General features: G+C 42.8%; 1 protein-coding gene across 4 annotated transcripts in view; it reads right to left on the bottom strand.

Annotated features, from left to right (window-relative positions):
• Positions 1-23,015, bottom strand: part of FOXP1 (forkhead box P1) — a 342,200-nt gene that overhangs the window by 49,575 nt on the left and 269,610 nt on the right. For all 4 annotated transcript variants that reach the window (XM_010570618.1, XM_010570610.1, XM_010570626.1 and 1 more), the window contains 2 exons: positions 18,670-18,829; positions 12,184-12,388 (listed from right to left, as the gene is read on the bottom strand). In XM_010570618.1, coding sequence (XP_010568920.1) covers positions 12,184-12,388; positions 18,670-18,829 — 365 coding nt within the window. The remainder of the gene's footprint in view (positions 1-12,183; positions 12,389-18,669; positions 18,830-23,015) is intronic.

Below are 23,015 nucleotides of genomic sequence, written 5' to 3'. Positions count from 1 at the left end.
ACGGAGAGTAAATACGACAGTATATCCCAAAGAGAGACAGGAACACACTGGGTATTGGGGAAAGTAGCGACCAAAGCACTAGCATGAAAGCTACTGGCGCTGTATGGTTTAATTCAACTCATACTTACTAACCGTGTGAAACTGGGTACCACGCTCGTACACATTGGCAAAAAAGTCATGGGCGGATATAAAAACCAGTCAAGCAGAAGCGTCAGTAATAGTACTTCTGCCACACAGTGGACCATATCTTAAATATTCATGACGCTGACATACTTCATATTCCACTCTCTCTCTTCCACATCTGCTTGGGCCAACGATCTTTGCCAAAACACTGGGGGAAGTCAGTGATGTAGAGAGGCATCCCTGATTTTCTATTACAGTTATGAAGCATCTGCTCATGTTCTAACGGTGCAGAGAACATGCCTGAGCCACCTGCACACTGAAAAATCAATACCACATCTCCTGCTTTCCCCTTGGAAGGGGTTTGAGCAGAGCACCCACAGAAATTGCAGAATTGCCTTTTCTTTTTAATTTTATTTTATTTCTCAGGGGCAACGGGAAGTGACCTCATCTTTGCCCACTGCCATGAAACCGATGTCAGTGTACGGTCCAGGCAGGAGCACAGGGCTCAGTCTCACACCACATTCGCCCTCAGCCTGATGTGGATGACATAGTCGTCAAGGCAAAATGCCACGATTTTGGTCCTGTACAGGAGAAGGAGACACACAGCTGGGAACCAACGCAGGTCTCCTGTACTTGTGACTGCCTGGTGAACTCTAAAGCTCATCAAAAGGCACCGACAGAATAAAGTTGGTGAAAATGTCACAATCCTCTGAGTCAGAAACACTCACTGTATTTGATTCAAAATCAAAACAGAAGCAGTAATGATTAAATCCTTCTACCAACTGTACTTGAATGCAAGTTCCTGCCTTCATAGCAAAATCAATTGAATAAAGATGTGTTTTGCAGTGAAGTTGCACTGGTGCAAATCCCTCTGAATTCTTACTAAGGTGGCTTAGCAGCTCCTTCCTCTCTAAACTGTGAATTTAAAACGTGCCAGTATTTTAAAAACAATAAATAAAAAAAAACCCATGAAAAGTAGTAAGCCATATACTGAAATGGACTACTACTAGACATTCATGCTTCTGTCTAAGCCTCAGTAACTGCCCAGAAAGCAGGTATTTGAAGAGAGAATTGTCAGAGCAGGGTAAATGCCTCTCCACCACTGGATAATGCTTGGCAGAGGGTCGTGGGCCTTCAGGAAAGGCGGCATTTGATGTGTGTGGCCGGTGACAGCTCTTTCTAGAACTGGCTTGCAAATTTTCGGATGCTTTGTAAAGCTGCATTTCTCCCCTTCATCACTACTTTAGTCCACATTCAGACCTAGAACTAGAAGAAGCTCATGTTTTACATCAAGGCCTACTGGAAGTAACAGGAGTGGTATAGTACTTTTTAAATGACTACACCAATTTAAGACAAATCAGGTTAAAACTGCAGCCTACAGGCTGAAATCCTGTCTTCTAATCGGTGTGCACTAACTTGTATACTCCTGTAGTATAAGAAAAAAAAACCAACAACAAACACCCCAAAAATACCAAAAACCAAAAAGCAGAGCTGTAGCATTGCTGTTGTAACACAAGGTTGGCAATGCACCCCGAATCACTGCCCCCCATCCTTACGCCTCTTGTAGCACTATTCTCTAAATGCCTGTTGCAAGGCAACAAAATCTGGCTAACATTCCCCTTCTCTTCCACCTCCATCCCCACTGCAAAGAGTAGAACCAGACTGGATAATTACACACATCATCTTCTGGTTTTCATCTACGCACTGACGGTTTGGATTATTAACCAACATTATGAACCTCTAGCACTCTCAAAGTACTATGTACCTCCTCCAGCGGCATCCCCTCTTCCAACCGTGCAGCAGAACTGCCACAGGGCCAGGACAGCCACTGCCCTACATCCTTTCCTTGGAGGAATTGAACATATTTCTAGACCATTTAAAAGAAATGCTCATTGCAAAAACCCCAGTACTGAATCCATCACTTATCTCAGGTGGAAGTTCCATTCCTGGACTTGAATTAACGAGTTTCTCTACTATTTAAAACTCTTATTTTTTACTTCAACCTTGTGCCTAGGTACTGTAGTGAAAAGTACATCAAATATACCCAGACGCACGCAATTTGAAACGCTGGATTTTAAATTCCAGCACTGCTAACTAATGAGAACAATTTTTTCCCTCTTCTTCTTTGTAGCATCACTTCATGTACTTACATACCATAATCACATCCTCCTAGAGCCTCTATTTTTCCAGGGTGTAGATCTTTAATTCCCTTTAATCTGTCTTCATAGCCTCTTCCCTCCAACTCCTTTATCATCCTAGCTGCTCTCCTCTATATTTGCTCCTGCTCCTCTTTATCCTTTCTGCAAGAGAGTGGCCATACTCTCAATGCGGTTTAACTGGTTCTGCATAAAGCAGAACAGGAAAAAAGGAGGACTCAGATGCAACACGCATGTTTATGCCTCCCATGACTGCATTTACCTTTTTAACTAAGACATGGTACAGAGTGTCCCACCTTAATTTCTCAACCCCGATTATGCCTCAGCCATTTCCCACACAACCAATGCTGAGCAGCTGACGTGTCATGTCAAACCAGCAGTTTGGAATTTTTATTTCCTAGCCGGGCTACTTTCTACTTATCCCTGCTAAATCTCATTTTATTCCTCTCTGAACAGTCTCCTAATTTATTCAGATGAAAACGGATTGATTCGGTATCTTAGTTTAATTAGGAAAAATGTGATCCTACCACCTTCTTAGGGTTTGTTTTTTGGGTTTTTTTTCTTTTTCTTTTTTTTTTTTTTTTTAAACTGACTTTCAGCACAGCAATCCTGTCCCTTACACACCCAATTTGTGTGGCAGAGGGAGGTGACAATGGCAAGGCTTTGGCCCTGATTCAGCAACGCTTTTAAGAACACGTGCAAGTTTAAAAACACAGGATTAGACCTTGGACTTCACCGAGACTGAGGTGTAAAATTACAAATGTACGTACATACTTTGTAAAAAGATCTTGTTTGCCAACCTTATTTTACTGTAACTTATATTCTGTTGTTACATTTAAATCTATAGTAAAAGAAAACACTGAGAAACAAGATCTATACTTGTTTAACAAAATTATATTCTGTTACATTTAGAGTTGAGGCAAGTCTTCCATCCTTATATTAACCGGCCATACGTCAACAAATATGATTAACACAGATTATCCACGTCAGTATTTTTTCACCCCTGTCCCACAGGCACAACAAAACCCGCGCAGAAGGTGACTGTCACATCGCATACAGCCTGGCAGCTCGCTGGGTGAGCCTTCATCCACTGCACACCCCTGCGGCAGCTAGGAAAGTGCCCTTTGGGAAAACGCTTATAAAAAAATAATTAAGATAAATACTGACTCCAAGGGAGAAATACAGTTGAAGTATTGAATTCTCTCTGCCACATGCTTTCCCTCCAAAGAATGCTATTTAAAAAAGCACTGAAATCAAGAGGACACAAGCCTGCTTCCCCAGGGAAGCGTGCTGAATCATACAGGTAGTGTAAATATCATATGCTGCTGCAGGTGCTAGGCGTCTATTTGTTTGTGTTTACTAAAAGGCATAACAAATAGTCACACTAGAACAGAACAACATTTGGCATTGGAATGATAGATACTAGAGCAGCCATAAATCATGTTCACTTGTTTATACTCGAACCGCTGTGCAACCTTAACAGTTCAGCCCCCTTTTTCAGAAAGCCCCTTTGCTGTGATTTGCCCCTTTCAGGGGCAGCCACTGGCTCCTGGCTGGGCAGCACTGCAATGCATGGTACTGAGGGGCTCAGCGTCCTTCCCAAGTACAGCACACCCAAGAAAAACCATGCAACATTGCAAAAAAAAAAAAAAAAAAAAGAAAGAAAGACAGACTTGCGTGACATATATGGCCAGCCAACATCATTTACAGCTTTGCAACTTCTGAGTTAATTCACAGTATAAACAACGAGGAAAATGTTTCTTCCGAGCAAGACTTCCTGTAAACCGGTCATTAGAGCGGTGCTGGGCGCAGGGCTGGTGCACCTGCTGATTAACCATGCGCTCCAAGAATAAACAAAAACTGAAGCCAGCGAGATTGTTCTGGAATTTGCTCAGAGCTGGTTTTTCTTCCCCCATGTTATAAATTGGATTCTACAATAAAACAAACAGCAGAACATAGGTTGCCGAGAGTTAAAATCTACTTTTTACACTACATTGACCACAGCACCCACAGGCACAGCTACAATGTCTTTCTATGAATGGGACAGATTGCCATATGGATGCAGACACTGAACAAGCTGTACAACTCCTGGCGACAAGTGCCTAGGGGACTGTCCTATATTAGCACCACCTGTGCTGTGGAAATTGCGCTCTGTGTATGAAATGGTATTTAAGGGCCCATCATGATGTTATTTTTGAGTATACACAAAAAGGAAAATTACAGTTAAAAAGAATTTGCTGGCTAGCGGATCTGTTGCTCAGTTCCTGAGATCGTTTCCCAAAGGAATAGTTATCTTCTTTATTCACGCAGCCCAAAATGACAAGCTGCAACACATATTAGCGGTTTCCCTGCCTGGGCTTATACCGTCGTTTTAATGAGAAGAATACACTTTATAACATACATATGTCTTTCCTGGTCACACAGAAGAAATTACAGCCCTCTCACCTTAAAAACACCAGCTATACGAAAAAACACCCTACAGCATTACACAAACGTTGCTCCAGCAGCAAGCAATGCAATATAAATTTTCCTCAGGCTCCTTCCTCCACCCCTCCATGTGCAGCAGGTAGAGCCACAAATCCCGATTACCAAATTTCAATGTGCATCTCACTACTTTGAAAATATAACCCTGTCTGACTGACAAAAATAGAGCTCCTGATTAGCACAAGATGTCGAGGGAGGGGGGAGAAGGGAAAAGAGGTTTGAGCAGTACCTAGCTGCTCTACGAAAAGAGATTTCCCCTTCTCCAAACTGCAAGAAAAAAAGGACGCCAAGAAAAAGAAAAGTAAAATAAATTGAATTAAAGAAAAACAGTTGTAAAGTGAACATTACAACCTGGGAAAAATGATGTCATTTTATTGAGAAACTCATTTTTTTCCATTAAACCATAGTGAAACGGATAAAGTTTATACAGCTTAATGGTGGAGTTTTACTTTAAATGCTACTCAATATCTTAGCAGTACGATATAACATGATATAACAGCTGTCATACTAACTGCTCGATTTTTATTGAACAGCAGAGAAAATAGTCACACAAAAATCACCTAACTTCTCCTCTACTTTTATGGCATTTTCAAGGGTGTTTCTTTTCCACTCTCAGGCTGTGATACGTATGATAAAAAAAAAATAACACAGCTCTTCATTAGCTCCCTGCTCAGCTCTTTAGGACAGTCAGATCTCCTGAGCAAATGGTGAGGAAGGACAACTTGCACACAGGAGGAAATAAAAAGAAACAGGAATCCATGGTGCAGTAAAACAAAAACAGGTCCCTTTTTAAGACTACTACATAAACACCTCTAATAAAAGAAGAGGACAAATTTTCATTGGACTTTAAGTATTTAGACAGGAATGTTTTAGTAAAAGTTTAACTGCAAAGTGCATGCAATTAACAGAAAGCCATCAGCTATTTCTCTGGTATGTAAAAATAGCATTAAGCTGTATTAAATGCACGTGTAAGTATCTCAGTTGCAAGAAAAGGGAGGAGATATGCAAAGCACTCAGATATCAAACAATGATCTGTTGGCCAGATGGAGGAATAAAACAATACATATGCTAAAATTTGGAAAAGTTCTGTTACGCGTCTGCCAAGGCTCACCCAATCTATTTTAAGGGCTTTTTGATACATTAGCTTAGTGTTTGGAGTTGTACAACTGATGGTTATTACACGGAACCAGAAAGCAGCAAAGCGTTGGTGTGCAGGAGCTCCCCGATGCCGGGACAGCTTCCCGAGGACGGCGAAGTGTCAAACACAGCACCCTTGTGCAGCGAAGGGCCACACCACGTCATCACAGACTGGTTAACTTTGCATCTTTTGTAGGGAAAAACGAATAAAATAAACTAGAAGCAATTTTCCAGGGTTTAGCAAAACAATTTTTTGAAAAGCATGATTTGATTAAGGAGCTCCTGGGCAGACTGAGGAGCAAGCGGTATCGTACAACTAATTTAGCAGGTTTCTCAAAAATGTGAGTGCCGCAGCGGACGGTAGGTGCGGGCAATGCAAAGGATGCTACACACCCAAATTTGAAAAGCACCAACAATAAGAAGTGCCTGATAGGGCTTAAAACTGAAGATTAGCAACTCCAGGTCTGAGTCACGGCTGATATTTTTTCAAAGCTGATTACAGAGAGAAGTGACTCAGACAGGGAAAGCGTATAGTAACCGGTGGTGATTTCTTTGGCAGGGGAGCGAGCGCCAAGGGATCAGGTAGCGGGATGCTTTGGGTTGTATCTGCACGTAATAAATGCCGACAGCGGGGCCAGCGCTCCGCTCCGGCTGTCGCAGCATCGCCGTCGCTGAACAGCCCGACTGGCCTCACGGCCATCGCACCTGCACCAGGTGCAATGAGAAGAAATACAGCAGCCACGGAGAGAGCGGGATGGTTTATCGGATACGCAGCTGGGCATCCAGGCTCGGCTCAAGCCTCCAGCTCCAGCCTGGCTCCGCAGCGAGGAAGCTGCACGGAGGCACCCAAGCTGCTCAAACCGCGGGTAAGAACGTAAGGGTCACGATGGGGTTTGTGTACATGGAGCAGCCAAATACCATCTGGGAGGAAAGGCCCCAGGAACACCGATTTCTTAAGGGAGAATGGATTTGAGGTAACCTAATCTAACAAACTCTGCTGATGATAAAGTGTAACGAGCTAAAAATCAACTGCAGGGAGCAACTGAGAGGAGCCGACACGGATGAGCAGATTTGATGCTGGCACCAGTGCAGAACGAATGCCAGGGACTACGCGGAGAGGCAGGCCAAGAGAGGATCAGGCCCTGGGAGCATATGGACTGCAGGCTGAACTGTTTCATCCCGAGCATTAATAATGGACTGAAGTCTGTAATTCTTAATTGTGCTGAATCCTAATGCCCTCATCAAAGGGCCTTGGGATTTTGATGGAGGATCAGCTGGCATGGAAGATAACAACAGTAAAACACAATGCATTAAGCTTAACCAGCAGATCAATGGTCTGCCACGCTGTTCGTCTCACTTCCCTTCGGAGCCTTCTCCAGACTCCTTCCTCCCGCGATGCTGGCAAGAAAAAGTCTTTTAAAAATCCCCCTGTTTATCCCATCTATTTTTCCTATGAGATGGCTGCTTGCTTATGTGGAAGGGCAAGACTCAAGCATGGTTGGAAAGGATATGAAGACAACTGGGGACAAACACGGGACTGCTGGCACATGGAGAAAGGTTTCTTGGACATGCAGCCTTTACCTCCAACTCTTCACCTTACCTCTTGCAAACAGATGCATTTCCTAAATTAACAGGTCCGGACCTTCACTAACTCACTTGTTTACGTACAGCCTCCATCATCCTGTCGCTGCTGCCATCTATACAGGACGGTGCCAGGGCATGGGACCAGCGCGCAGGTGCCCGCATCACTCCACGGCACCCCCAGACCTCCCAGTTCAAGCCCAGGCTGGAGCAACCACCGCTCACCGCAAAACGCTGATGAATTCTGCGCCATTCTGCTTTTCCAAACCTACCCATATCGGGAATATTCCCAAGGATGCATCGTTTCAGGATGCCCACTGCTCATCAGGTTATAAAGTTAGTAGTCACCTAAAGCAGCTGGGTATCGACCTGCTTTGTTTTGCTGTTTTTCTTAAGAAAATAATCAAGCTTGCCCCAAATAAGATGCCATGGAATGAGATGGAAAGCGGGTACTGTCCTTGACATTTCTAAGCACAGCAGATGTACTTAACTGGCTCCTGTTATTTATTTATTTATTTGTGTAGAGAAAATGCTTGTTACTGAAGAAACCCAAATGCTGATAAGATGATGAGAGGTTTGCATGCTGGTTGATGGTCTCACTTTCGCTTATCCTGAGTGAATACAAGTATCTATAACTAAATATTTCCCTTAGGGTACTGATGACTGAGGTATGTTTATTGCGTTGAGTGAATTTATATATATAATCAGCACAATAAACATTATTAAATTGTCTGAGTAAAATCAAAGCATGAAACACACAGTCAGTGCTGAATTCTAATGATGCTGAATGCCCATGATTGCATGGGGAAAGGATCTTAACAAGCCTTGATTTGAGCTTTGGCATCCGCCTCACAAATCACACGAAATGTTCTCTCTTTAATAGTGCTGAATATTGATAAATGTCTCTGCACGGCACAACAGGGAAGTTGGTCTCTATTGGCAATCTTTACCAAAGTGTGTTTTTTCCTTCTCTACACTCAAGGGTTTACCCTGAATGATTTAATTATAATTTTCCTTGTGTAAGACAAATTAAAGAGGAGAGTAGGAGTGTCATGCCAAAGCAGATTATTTATCTCCTTAACAGATTGCTGTGCACCAAACCCCAGAGCTGCTGCTGCCGCTACTTACAGAAACCGGGCGAAATGTGGGACAAAAGCATAGATGTAATATACATTTAAAGCCCAAATGAATGAAAGCATTAACCCATTATTTATAGCTGGAATTGTTTCATTCCTGTGAAAGCCATACACACAGAGCACGCAGAAACCAAGAGCAGCACCACGATGCTCCCTAGCCCCTGCCCAGGAGCGGAGGATGCCTCCTGCTTTTGAACGTATTTTTGCTTTTCAAACATCCCGGGGTGACTCTGGCCACCCACCTGCCGTTTGCTTTTTCGCCATAAAGGAGAACTTTTGTTGTCACTCAGCTCTGAGCGTGGCAGCCCCACGCAGCCGCAGCGTGGCCAGCGTCACCGGTGACTCCAGAGCTGCGTCCCCGCAGCCTGCGCAGGACTAAAGCTTTGCTGTGCGCAACTGCGAGGCTGGGCTCGCGGCACGGCGACGCGTGGGCATGCCAAGCACCCAATGACTGTTTCTCCTGCTATTTTAAACCCCTTGTTTATAACCGAAACGTGTTTTTAGCCAAGACGTGTAGCAGACCTGCTGCTCGCCCGATGACGTTTGCGCAGGTGCCTCTGTGGTCAGCCGAGTGCCTCCTGTCTCGCAGGTCTCGTTGAGCGGCCTCTCAACCTGACCTGTGGGCTCAGGAACCCCGTAAAACACAGCCTGAACTACCCCGGTGACATGTGCCGGAGACGACAGCGACGACAGTAACTCTCACATAAGCAACTTGCCTCCTGCAGCCCACTCCTTCTCAAAAGCCCAAGAGGAAGGGGGGGAAAAACAGCTTTACAGCACACCCTAAAAGTTAATGTTACCTGTATATGATTATTTATTGCTGCTGGGCAGTCGTTATGATGTGGCTGTGCTTAACTGTTAGGACACTTACAGCTTTTACTATGTGCTTTTTATTGTTGTTTAAATCTAAATAAATAGTTCTTGGTTGTATCAGACCAAAGCTAACAGCCAGTTGCACAGAAGGTGCAGGAACGAGACGGGGGGAAGCCACAACCCAAAAACCTGCCCTGGCCAGCCCAAGCTGCGGACTTGTGTGATGGGAGGTGGAAGGGCTGACAGCTCACTTGTGAGCCCTCTCGACAGCCCCATCTGACCCGAGCTTGGGCTCGGGACCACCTCCACAAGTCCCCTTGTGTTTGCAAGCTCAGTTGCAGTGCTGAACAAGAACAAACATGGATCTCACTAAGTCTAGCAAACTCGTGCTCCCACCAGACCCATGTTTTTTTTCTAGCCTTAACCTTTGCACTAAAAAAAATACCAAAACCCTGCTCGTGCCTGCGCTCTCTCTTTTCTAATACGCTAAAATTTCACCTTCTGTGAGCTTTCAAGTATACACCTGATGGCGGAGCACAGCTACCCTTCCCTCACTGCTCACTCACCACCCCAAACGCCCTGCCTGTAGATAAATACCCTTTCAGAAAGGAAACCAGCGCAACACATCTCAACAAGAGGAGTTTCTGTGTCATACGAAATCCAGGCAGGCACCACGGTGCCTGAGGAGACTGCAACAAAACCCTTAAGTGCATCAGTAGGCATTCTTCTGCCTGTAGTCTCCTGCTCTACTTATGGATAAAGATGTAATTCAATCACTGCAGCAAATGGATGGCGTAAACCCTCCATGTACCAAATAGAGGCAAGATAAAGCAAAGTCTATAGCTCTCTTATTTGTATTCGTAAATATACCTATTTTTGTATTTTGATATTGTAGAGAACTCAATAGATAGGTAAGAGAAGTATAACGGCAAGCTTTAACAATACAGCTATCAATCCAACCACTGAGGATTTTAAGTCTTCTAAACTAAGACAATCTCAAACAATACCGTGGCATGTTTATGCCTTCTTAATTAATTTATTTGGAACTTTACTAATAAAAACATATGTATTGCCTTGTTTGTAGACCCCAAGTGCCTCCAGGCCAGAACTACAGGACTCAGACACACCGATTTCCAGTTCTGCTTGACAGTACACACAGAGAAAATTCTTACTTCAGAACAGATTCCTGTATTTCCACTACATTTCAAACTAAACAGCAAAGGCATACCGTTTCCTTGGTTAGATTGCCATTAGCAGACAGCACATGCCTCTCTTCAGTGAAAGAAGATCCATTTCACTGCATGGGTTTTTATTTTATATACTTGGTAAGAAAAACATAGATAAAAAATTTATTGAAAAGTCATAAACCCGTCTTGTTCAGCTCTATATGCAGCAAAAAGGGAATTTAATTGTTTAATAAACATCAAATTGTTTTAGTGTCCCATGGAAGTCTTCGTGAAAACCACGTCCTCGACACTTACATGCATTATAAATGTATACGCTGATGTTCCCCCACGTCCTTGCAATGGATATAAAATGATGCCTCACACACACAGAGCAGTTCTTTCGACAGCGGTGTGCTCTCCTTTAAAATCTATCTATTCCCAACAGCACTATTTTCTTAATATTAGAAAGATATGAGAGGTATTTATATAGCTTCCCTATCAATTGACTTTCAGACCACCAGAAATATAAACTCTATGGCTTAAAAATTCCATTATCCTCTTTCTAATGAATGAAAGGAGGACGGAAAGACAAAGCCATCAGTTTCCATAAAATCCAGCTTTCACTAGCGTCTGCTATAACATTTCTAGATGGGCAAAGGGACTCTCCTGAATGCAAAGAAGCACTGCCCTCCCCGCTGCGCCCACGCTGCTTGCGCGCTCCCGGAGACCCTTCTCCTCCTCCTCCTCCTCCGCCGGCAGCGATGCCGAGGCCGCAGCAGGCACTGGCACCCACGGCCCGAGCTCCTCTGGGACCGTCTGTCTCACCGTAAGCAAAAGTTATGTTGTTAGACACGCCTCAGTGAAATCTGGGGGTGTAAAGAAACAAACCTGCAATAAAGCATCCTTTGGAATACAGCAGAGCCTGCGCCAAGAAGCACATCAACAGACAACCCCTGATTTAAGCCATTTCTTTTAACAATGCAAGCCTAGCAAGTATAAATTAACTCACACTTTTAAAAGCCAAACAACACCAGTTAGCTAATTTTATCAGCACTGAAAAAAAAAAAAAATCCACTTTGTTTTAGAGAAACCTGGTAAACGCATGCCTATCCTGTCTCGTGAAAGCAGGTAAATACAGAGTAAAAAAGGCAAACGTGTTAGATGAGATGGGGCACTGAAATTTGGCAGAAAAACAGGTGGTTAAGCAGCCTGTACTGACCAACAGATTTTTTTTCCCTCGCCTCCAGCCTGCAAACCCAAAGCACATCAAGACTAACACCATCCGTGACGCAAAACTCAAAAACACAGCTTAAGGTCTTCACAGTTCCCCCCAATACGCTTATCCAACGCCCTTCTAATTAGCTAATTGTGCCCACATTGATCCAATTAACAAGCCATAAAGATCCCAACAAAAGGCGCATATTCTGCCCAGTGGAGACTCTATTCAACCACGCCAGAATCAGACGGAGCAAGATGGGGAGGACAAAACGGAGGCCAAGGCGGTTGGCCACCGCTCCCAACAATTTCGCCATCGTTTCGGCACGCCGTTTGGAGATGCTCACGGGTGGAAATCCCGCCGGCACCTACCTCTCCCGTTTAGGAGTGTGGACCGATAGCTGTCCGTTAGTTGAGGCGTGCGGGTTGATGATTAAGGAGGTCTTCGACGGCGCGGAGGAGGAGACGCAGGTGGTGGACAGGTCCAGGCTGCTGTGGTTGTTGCTGGCTGCCTCCTCCGCTGTGTGCGAGCTTGTCACTTCCTTCCAGAGCTGCTGCAGTTCTGTTGGAATCATGCCTGAAACAAACAAATTGGATAATTAAATCAATTAACAGCTAATTCGGCCGTCTTCAAACAGTAATTAAATCAAAGAGTCAGTAAACAAAGCCTAGTGTTAGTTTTGTGTGTGTGTGTGTGCGTGTGCATGCGTGTGTGTGTGTGTTTTTGCGCATTTTTTTTTTTTTAAATAACTAAAGGCTAATACCGAACACTGCAAGACTCTGCTACATTTTCTGGTGTGACACCTGCAATACCTGTGTAATGCAAACCCTGATGCAAAACCTCTGGGGCAGGTGGATCCACACAACACGATACCCCCCCCAAACACCATGTTAATTATTACTATTTTTTGTAATTTTTATACCAGAGGGTCCAATTCCAGAGTCCCTAGTCAGGCAGAAATCCCTCTGAGCTCACAGCAAGGCTGACAGCAAAGGTGGTCAAGGGCTACTTGGCAGTCAGCTGGAGAAATTTAATTTCTTCAACACACCCCCCCGCCCCCCAATTTTATTTTTTTCTTTTTTAAAGGGAAGTGAATACTTTCTAAGCTGGTTTTAAAAGAAAGGAAGGTCTTAGGAAAAAAAATACTCAGCTTTATTATTATGACAACACGAACCACAATATGACTAATTTTGTGCTTAAGTTTTAAATGATGACAAATAGCTTTGTTATTAAATACAGTTTTTATTAATCACTTTTAGACATAAATTATGAATTCATATTGTCTTCTTGAAATGCTTTTCAAATTTTAACAGTCAAATTGATTATACTATGATTATTTCATTAACACACCTATCTTTCTCATTAATTTTGGTTTCTTGAACTGCTCACTTAATTGATGGATGTGTCTACTGAAAAACTGTGTAACTTTCTATACAAGTAACACTATTATTACTGTCAGTTCTTAAATCAATGCTAATGAGCCATTCAAAAGTAAAATGAAAACATAAAATAAGCTTCAAGAAATAATCATAAAAAAAAAAAGTATTGTTTTAATTGTGCCAAAATGGACACCAGGGTTAGGACACAGCATTCAATAAATAATGGAAGTGAAAACTTTGTAAACTCCAGTGGGCCAAACCGACGGCTGGAAGGGGAGCCGCGCGCGTCAGCGTGACACGGGCTCACGCTGAGATCATGCTTTTGGATAAAGCTTATGTTTGTGACATGATCAAACAAGTCAAGTTTCTCTCACTGAAGACTATTTCAGTGCTCTTTCAGAGAAGGCCATGGGAAAAAATTAGCAGTAGAGACGCATCACTTAAATATTCAGGGAAAAAAAATAATAAAAGCCAGTGCCTGTGTGTTTTTAAAGAGGTTTCTCATCACTGTGCTTCCAAATCATCGTTTGGATGACTGTTCATTGTTTCACCATATTGTAGCACTGGAGCTATCCTAAGGAAACCTGCCATTTTCTGACTGTATAGCAGCAGCTCACACAGGCGTGTATCTCACCCAACCTAAGGTATTGAAATAAAAAAATAATAAAAAAAAAAAAGGCAGTATGCATTATATTCATTTGAAACACATAATAAAAAATGCCAAGGTCTAAATTTAATTTATTTTTGTCATTTAGAATACAATGGATAGATAATCATCTCAACGTGATCAGCCAAACATCTTTACTTTGCTAAACTGTTAAAGATTTTAATTATGCTAGCTTTGGAGAGCACTGGTCTAATGAGGCGATAGACTCCAGAGAATCTAAGTGGTTAAGAACTGTGAAATGAGTCTGATAGGATTTTTTTATATTCACCGTGGATCGTTTGCATATCAAAGAGGAGTAAATTATTGCACGACAGACCAATAACCTTCCCCGCCTTTCCGAGAGTAGCATTAACAAAAACAGTTGGTCTCCGGTAACGGTTCACTACAAAAAAATGCTAAAATCCTTAAGTATCTGCAATTAATATATATTATGAAAGAGGCTTCAATTTATACATTAAGTGATCAGATATTCTTAGGACACATCCGTTTCTCTAAAGCCACGTCATTTTCCTTTCATCAGCCCCAAATGCCAATTATATTTTGATGGATTTTGTCCCAAATGAGCATTTAGTTATTAGACATATTCAATTATTACTTGTCCCCTGAAATTAAACCTCTAAGCAAATTAAACAAAGAAAAAGGTCAGTACACAAGCCTATGTCCTGTTTTGCTGTATTGGGGCTATTATTTTCAAACACCTTGCGAAGTGACAGTGCGGGATGTATTTTTAGCTAACACGCTTGACAGGACTGTCTGCGCACTAACAATTACCTGTGAGCACGGCTGACCCTTACACCACTGTTTACTCAATTGAAACAATAGTGAATAGACTTGTCTGTTGATGATAACATATTGATATGAGACCATATGAGTCGACACCTATTTTTATTTTCCAGAATAAGCAAATAGGGGAAGAATAACTGGCTTCCCCCCCCCCCCCCCCTTTTTGCCACCACCCCCTTATCTGGATTTCTGCAGGTTTTTAATTAGAGACAGGCAGCACTCACTCTCCCCTCCCTGTCCCCCTTTCTCCTCTCCCCTTTCCCTCTTCTCCCGGTCACTTCCAGATCTACTAATGCTTTATCCCAAGGAAAATCTTGCAAGCGTTACATACACATAATATTCGTACCTCGCTGTAGATCCTCTAAAAGTCAACGTGTTTGCTCTAACTTCCTATACAAGCGTAACTCATATTAGCACTAATGACAACTATACCGCATATTGAAAGAAAAATAAAATACACCCAATTGCGTGGGGGAAAAAATGCTGGAAATAATAAGGAGGATTTCAGGCTGGGTGACATTAATTTAAAGAGTTAACTGTGATGTCATACACATCTGCACACAACGCCTCGCTTGAAAATGACTACATCACTTGATTAATAAAATAAGATTTTAAAGAAGCCTCTATCCCTCCTTCCCCAAATTTAGTTCTTTTAGAATAATTCTGGAGAGAATTCCTAACTAGCCTGTCAGACCGGGCAGCTGAAAGGTATGCTCATTACTCACCCGGCAAAATGGTTAAATAAAATAATAGAAGAAATGGTAAAAGCAAGTCAAATAGATCCACGAACACTCGCAATAAATTATGTAATTTACCATTTAACAGTTAACAGCGAGAGCTAAATTTTAAGTCAGATTCCCAGAACTGCGCTGCAATTACCCGAGATCGCTACCGCCAGTGCTGCAACTTTGTACGTCCTAGTAACGGGATTTAGACCTGAAACTGCCAAATCTACGGGAGCAATCAGGCACCCAGATGTCTCAGTCCTATTATTTTCACTCACTGGTGATCTCAAGTGTGATTTGCAGTTTCATTTTGCAGATACTAAAGATCTAGCTCTCGCAGCTCAGAACACTGCTGAAATGTGGTTTATTTTTAAATTGCTACTATGTACAGATGTAAAATCTAGATTATAGATGTGTCTAAATACAAAGCAGCAAAGATTACACAAATATAACATTAAAGGATGTGCTATTTTGTGTAAGACAATAGGCAAGCACTAAAAACTAAAATGAAACCAAAATACAGCTTTAAACAATGTATTAGTTTAAAAACATAACAAAAATATCACTTATGAAGTAGCATTCTCTGCTTAGAAACATTTATTACTATTACAGATGCTTAAGAATAAAAGCAAAATGCTTTTAACCGACTTCACAGCTACATTTACTAGAGGGAGGATTTCAGTTCTTTTTATATGCACATTTACAGTATTTGTCTCAGTCTTGCAAACTGTTCTGAAAACCAAAGGGCATGATATATGTAATTTTTTTTTTAAATAAGAAGTGTCCATTACCAATTATTTTAAACTATAGCCCTGGCTCTTCATTGCATTTTTCAGGACAACTAGTCCCCTTCATTATGAAAGAAAATGTAGGCACAGGTTTAAAAAATGTATGTTGTGGGGACAGTTGACAGATTACTGCTCACGGAACTCAATTTCCCAACCCCAGGTATCACCGGCTCAAAGACAAACAGAGTTGCTCAACCTCTTTGTGTCCTTGTACCTCCATACCCAGGTGACCATGTTCAAGCAAGCAGAAAGTTGATTTAAACCTCATAATGACATCAGTTTTAAGCCATCGTCTCTCTGATAAAAAAAAATAAAATATCGTGCTGTATTGCAACCTGCCTGAATTCTCTAGTTACTCTTTCCTCCTGCTGCCGAGCCCCCGGCTCCAGCCGCCCCCCACGCTCGCAGCTCGTTTCCCTGCAAGAACCAGCCCTTTCTGCTTATGTTTATGTCATCTCCGGCATGCAGTCGGCACCCCTTAGGTTTTAAATACGTTTCTTTGCGAGGACTAATAGTTACACTACCCTGCTAACCATATCAATCAATGCCACGACTGCTGAATTACCTACTGGTGTCTCCGATGTGTTACCGCACAGATTACACTTCATGCATCACCACATTCATTTCTTTCACATTACACATGAGCGTGTCTTGTCACTGCCCAATTGCCCTCCTTTGGACAGCTTAACTGATGTACTATACAATGAACCTTACCGAGCCAGCTTAATAGTATAGGAGCTGTGGGAAAAATTAGAAAGGTTGAAGCTTGAGTCCGGCGGGTGTGTGGGAACAGCCTGGGATGCTTCCAACAATAAATCTGAAGCGTAATTAATGCACATTACAACATTTTGCAAGTATAAATGGCATTTCGGCTACGTGCCCTTTTCCCCGGACTCGTGTCATGCCTTCTCCCCATCACACCGCGCATCGACGGTGACTGACCAGCTACCACCCCCGGCCTGATCCTGCAGCTCCCAGCCAGGCACCACCTTCCCGCGCATCAGCCTCCGACCCACCAGACCCACAGGACTAGTCTAGACCAGGTGTCCAGCTTTGGGACGCTGGAAAGCTAATCTGAGTCTTGCAGAGGGAGGTGTCAGGTCCCCGAAAGCTTACCCTCTCAAGACAGGAGGTAGGCGCTCAAATACCTTTGTGGGTCTGGCAAAAATGAGCCTAAATAAACCACGCCAGCCACACGGCAAAGCAGACTCCGCTCCCCAGTTTTGTCTCCCTTTATCCACACAAGTTGAATATTCACCAGCCACCTCGCTCTTCTTTTGCGGCTACACGCAAAAAAAGGAGGGTGAAGAACAGAAGCAATTTTGTCCCGTCCCCCCCATTTAACTGAATAGAGCTGAATGTAAACTCATTATATGGTTTAGTAACTAGTAGCAGCCCTAAGGCTGCTTTGAAGAGCCCAAACCATTCAACCTGAGCTGACTCAAGTTGTTGAGGTAGATGTTTAAATTTATTATGGGGCAAGGGAAGGAAAGGCGTGATTATTCAGAAATATCAGCATCATGGTTGAAAGATCTGGTCTTCCCTGAGCCATGCCAACTTCGAACAGCCTGCCATCATCGCAGCAGACAGAGCTCAGGCAAGTCTGTCAAAATGTCCCAAGGCTTGCAGACAAACCCAGGTTTAAAAAAAAATAAAAATAAAAATAAATAAATTCCAGCTGAAGAGGAAAAGAGGGAATAAAACCCCCAGGTTATAATCACTGCCAAAAGTATTGTGCTTTAAGTAGTTATTGCTTTCGATGTATCAATATCTTAAAAAAACCAAACAAATAAATAGGGATCTCAGCAAAGCATTAGCTTCTTGCAGAGCACACAACTGAATAAAGATGTAGGAGGATCTAATTGTCAATAAGACCATTAAAATTAAACGGAGTTAATCCCAGTTTGCCTCAGTTTGGAGGGAGGAATGAAGCTATGATGCACACAGGCAGCGAAACGAAGGCTGTGTGAACAGGCACGGAGAGGAGACACTGCCACCTCTCCCTCTCAGCTGCAGCAAAGAGCAATCAAATTTCTACAGTTTGGCAGCGTACGGATCAGAGCTCCTCTGTGCCCAGCTCCTCGCCAGGCTGGAACCAGAAAGGGCCCAAGTAACATATTTAGAAAAGGAAAAGCTGCTCTCATACTACCCTTAGCCATGAACCCAGCACCAAGAATCGATTAAGATGCCTCCTGTGAAGGATTTCAAGCCCAGATTAGTACAACCAGCAGCTTCGAGTCCGCCAGACCGGCTATAGCTGCGCAAATTGAATCTGAACTCCAAACCGCCTGCCTCCTGCTAGCCAGAGCGGTCCATGCTTCCGCGTTGCCCTTCTCAAAAAAAAAAAAAAAAATCTTTACAATGCCCACTCTGCCTGCCAGGATTTTTCTGTGCCTGTTATTTTATGAGCCTATGAGATCTCTCTCTCCCTCTTACCGAGTGACAATTTTATGTGCGTGTGTGTGCATGTTATCATTTTGCCAGGCAGCTGGCAGGTCCCAAACTCCTCACCTACCTTGTGCAAGGGGTTGCAAAGGCAGAGTAGGCTGGCCGGGTTGGATTGTTAGCAACCCCTGACGCTGCAAAGACAGGAGGTGCTGCTGTTGCAACTGCTGCATCTGTAAGAGTTGCTGCTGAAAGGCCAACTGCTGCGTAGCCACCTGCTGTTGCTGGGGCTGGAAAAGAAAAAAAAAAAAACAAAACCAAATTTGTCAACACAGAGCAAAGCATTAACAGAGGATTTACAGGGTTCCTTGTCTCAACTTCAACTTCTGATTGCAGTCAACCGGTATCAAGGCAAGCTAGCCAGCCCACCTCCCCATACCAAAAACCCCAAGGCACGCTTAGGTGCTAGGGCTAGCCACAGGGCTGCAGCTGATTCCCTCCTCCAGTGGTTACTTCCATCCTACCTAAATCCCTCCTGCCATCCCAATTAAAAACGCACGCAGCATTTCTTGGCCCACGCTACCACATCACCCTGGTCCTCATGGTTGTGTTTTGCCCCAAAAGTGGCTGCATTTCCATGGTGGGTAAAGCAAACCCTGCTGGCAGCTAAAGTCCTGGGCAATTCTTCAAGGCAAAGAACACGTATAACGTGAGAATCGTACCACACGATCACATCACGCTTAGACGTAATGAAAACCAACCCCGCACTGTGCTCTGTTTGCTCATGCAAGGGTTGTCTCAACTATTAAGACAATACAACTGGCTGAATTTATGGTATTTTGTACTTACTCTCTCTTATTCATCCATCATGCCCCACAACACTTTCTGTTATGTTCAGAATTACTCTGTGCTGTATTTAAGGCTGCTACTTCTGCACTTTGAAATTTTTAATTATTCTCACTAGAAAGAAGATGGAGTTGCTTTACTCCACAGGGATGTGAACCTTGAACCTTCGAGGTGTAAAAGAACATGTTGCTTTTCTCACTACTGTACCCAGAGAAGCTCTTAACTACTCTGTTTATCACTTCTGACATAAATAAATGAGAAAAAATCAGACCTTTGAAGAAGAAAAACTTCATCTAATATTGTTAATTAGCCATGACAAACGATGAAATAACATTGTAAATCTTTCATAGAAACAGCCACTAGATTTTAATTACACACATTCATAATTTAGCAAACAACATCTTACTTGAATGTGAGTGTTTAATATGTACAGTACTCCAGGCTTCAGAGTCCTTAATTTTGTTCAGTTAAGGAAGCCTCTAGGTTTTGCTTCCATGCTCATCTTGTATTTTATTTGCTTTGTTCTTTAAAATCCATGAAAGGCTTTGCATTTTGATAAATATCTTTTTATTTATTGTACAATGACAGGAGGAAAACTTTTGTTGTGTAAAACATCAATACATCATGCCAGTGTTTAGCAGTTCCTTGTGCTAGCCAAAAAAAATTAATGTAGATTTCCTTAGTAATTATCTGAGTGATAGAAAGATAATACAGTGCAGTAGTACAATAAATAGAAGGAAATTATCTAATATCCCTAATCTGCTAGGAATCATATCAAGGTGGAGGTCTTATACACATTATGGCTAACAATTATGGAAAGAAAATTAACTCTTACAAAGCTGCATACTTTGACAAACAAACCCCAGCCAGATCCCAAGCTTTTTGTCGCCCTTCCTTGACACCAAGCCAGGGGATCACTGGCCCCATTCCCTGCTGGTGTCAAGCAGGGGAAAAAAAAAAAAATCCACCAGAGCTGCAGGACTGACAGACACCAGCCAGCGGTTTGGCCCCCACCTTCTTGGGCCACCATGCCCCACCAACCTCAATACTGCAACCAACTCTATACCCACGACTGTACTGACAGTCACTCAGCCTATTTCTCTTATTTATGAAGTCAATTCATCTTATTTCCAAAGAAAATCTAGGACTTCAGGAACACAGTTAAACAAATAGGTGTTTAGATATTCTCAGACAGATCCAGTTGTTGCAGCTGTTTGCAGCAGCACCAGATGAATGCAAGCCCCAGCAACAGTTCTATTAAGAGTTAAAGTAACATTTGCCTCCATAAATATTCATTTTCTAAATATATATACTTAACATATGTATTTTTTATATATGTAATAAATGGTGTTACATAAAAATCGTTACAGTAAGCTGTGTTTTACCTATCTGCCATCTGAGTGTAAAGTTAGTGTGGTGTTTTTTTTTTTTAAAAAAAACAACCCACCTTTATAATAAATTGACTGATGCCCGTTTGGTTGTCTTCTCGGCTATCCTAAGAAAAGCTCTTGAACACTCTCTACTTTGAAAAGCCAGGATATAAAAGTATACAAGGCCCATTGTCCAAGAAAGAATTTAAAAGCAAGACACGTTGCCAAACTGCGCTCCCCACCCAGTTACCAAACACAGGATACAAGGCAGTTTGTTTACTTCTCACAATTGAATGCATACAAAAAAGGTCTCAGTGCAGTCCTGTTGTCAGGTCAGTAGTCAGTGTTAAAATGCTGAAATATCCTGATAAAACTTGCATTTTTGATCCCCTCCCTAAAGCTTCTGTCAAAGGTCTGTTTTCCTTTCTTAGGTTACTCCCTACTGCCTAACATAAACTGTCACAACTGCCGGAGGACAAACGGCCCTGTTCGGAAAACAACCCGCTCCGGCCAGCACCCCGGCACCAAGCGGGACCCCTCCGTGGCTCTAGAGCCCCCCTTGCCTCGGGGGGACCCGATTCTGCCGGGGCAGAGCCAGCCCCGTCCACGGGCGCAGGGCTGAGATCTCGCCCCGGCTCTCGGGGCACCGCGCGCTGCTCACCCTCTGCTATGGCGTGCAGCCCTCGAGTAAAAAACCCCCAGAAACCGTACCGGGGGTCCGTCTGTTATCCTGCTTGGGGGTCGGATCCCTTTTACCAGCGGGGCTTGGGAGATTTGTTGTGTTTTTCTTCTTTCACGGCAGTACAATAGGACAAGGCACTAACAGAATGACTTGGGGGATGCAGTACATGAATACACTTGTTCCATCTGTCAAGGTACAAACTCGGCCCTCGTTAGCACGGCAGCCGCCGGTCCCCACCACGGCACCGCTCGCCATGTGACTGACCGTCAGTTTTTAGTGCGAGAGGGAGGGGGGAAAAAAAAAATAAAAAAAAATAAAAAAAAAAAGACCACCGCTTGCATACTAATTTAGCAAGAATAACCTCCTTAAGGCAGGAAAAACTAGGCTGAGCAAACCTGCGGGATGAAATGCATCGTTAAAATGGGCCTCTACTGAAACCATCAGGAAAAATACTCCCCCAAAACGCTGGAAAAAGCTGAAGAGGCTTGGGCCCCTTGTTCTCTTAACAGCCACCATGTTAAAATGCTCTTCTTGAAACAGGAAGGAGGCCTTTCTTATTGTTGCTTTCGATAGTGTAATATCAGAAGTGTGACCACAGTAAATCAGTATGTTAGATATTGAAATGCCATCACATTGTCTAACTTCCCTTCTCGTCTTTTTTAACACAAAGTATTTTTTTTCCTTTAAGCTCCAAGCCCTCATCTTTGTGTCTGAGATGCTCTCCTGTCTGACAACAGCAATTTAGAAGAGTTAACTTTTATCGTTCATTCTGCTGTGTAACTTTCCCCTTCAAATTTCTTTATCTGCCCTCTGAGCTCATCTGAACTTTCATGTTCTCCCAGCATGCAGGCTTGCATTCAAAACTATGTCTAATAGACCAAATAAGAGGTTAATAAGAAGTGGCAACAGAAAGAAAAAATACAATCCCTGGTAACTGATAAGAATGACAGTGGCAGCCCTTTATTGTTTGTCTTCAAATATAGAGTTAAAGATCTTTAAAAAACTAAATTTTGACGCCTTTGAAAAGAAAGAAGCACAAAATAACAACAGGGGGTTATTGCCTGCCAGCCACAGGGGAGAAGCTCCATAATTCTTATTCTCCCTTTTGAAGGCTGTTAGAAATCTGATTCAAAAAAGCAACAGCAGAAGGAGAAAGCCTCTTGAGGCTATCGCCATTTCCTGTGATCATGCATAATGCGTTTCAAAAGTGGGTTTTTACCAATTCTGTTGATCAATTGCACCTCCTTCATATTCCCTCTTTTTTCTGCTGTGTTTACATCTGATGTGACTCAATGACAAGCGCTGTCTGAGACTGTGAAACAGACCTGTCATGTTGATTTATGGGCGCATCAAACCACGACTTGTCCAAACTGAAGCTCGCAGTTCATTAATTAGAGAGTTGTGACTTTGAAGTCAGCTTTCAGACTGTGGTTTTTAACATTTGGCTTAATTTATATGCTCTTGAATGTGGATCTCTAAGGAAAAAACTGAAATTCCCTTCTTGTCTTTGAACTTCTTTTGACCGCACAATAATCATTTCTTTGTCCAGAGTGATGCCTGCATCCCAGAGTCATTAAC

This window comes from Haliaeetus leucocephalus, unplaced genomic scaffold (assembly GCF_000737465.1).
Source record: "Haliaeetus leucocephalus isolate CR32 unplaced genomic scaffold, Haliaeetus_leucocephalus-4.0 Scaffold2, whole genome shotgun sequence".
NCBI lineage: Eukaryota > Metazoa > Chordata > Aves > Accipitriformes > Accipitridae > Haliaeetus > Haliaeetus leucocephalus.
This window is presented reverse-complemented; position numbering and strand designations above follow the sequence as displayed.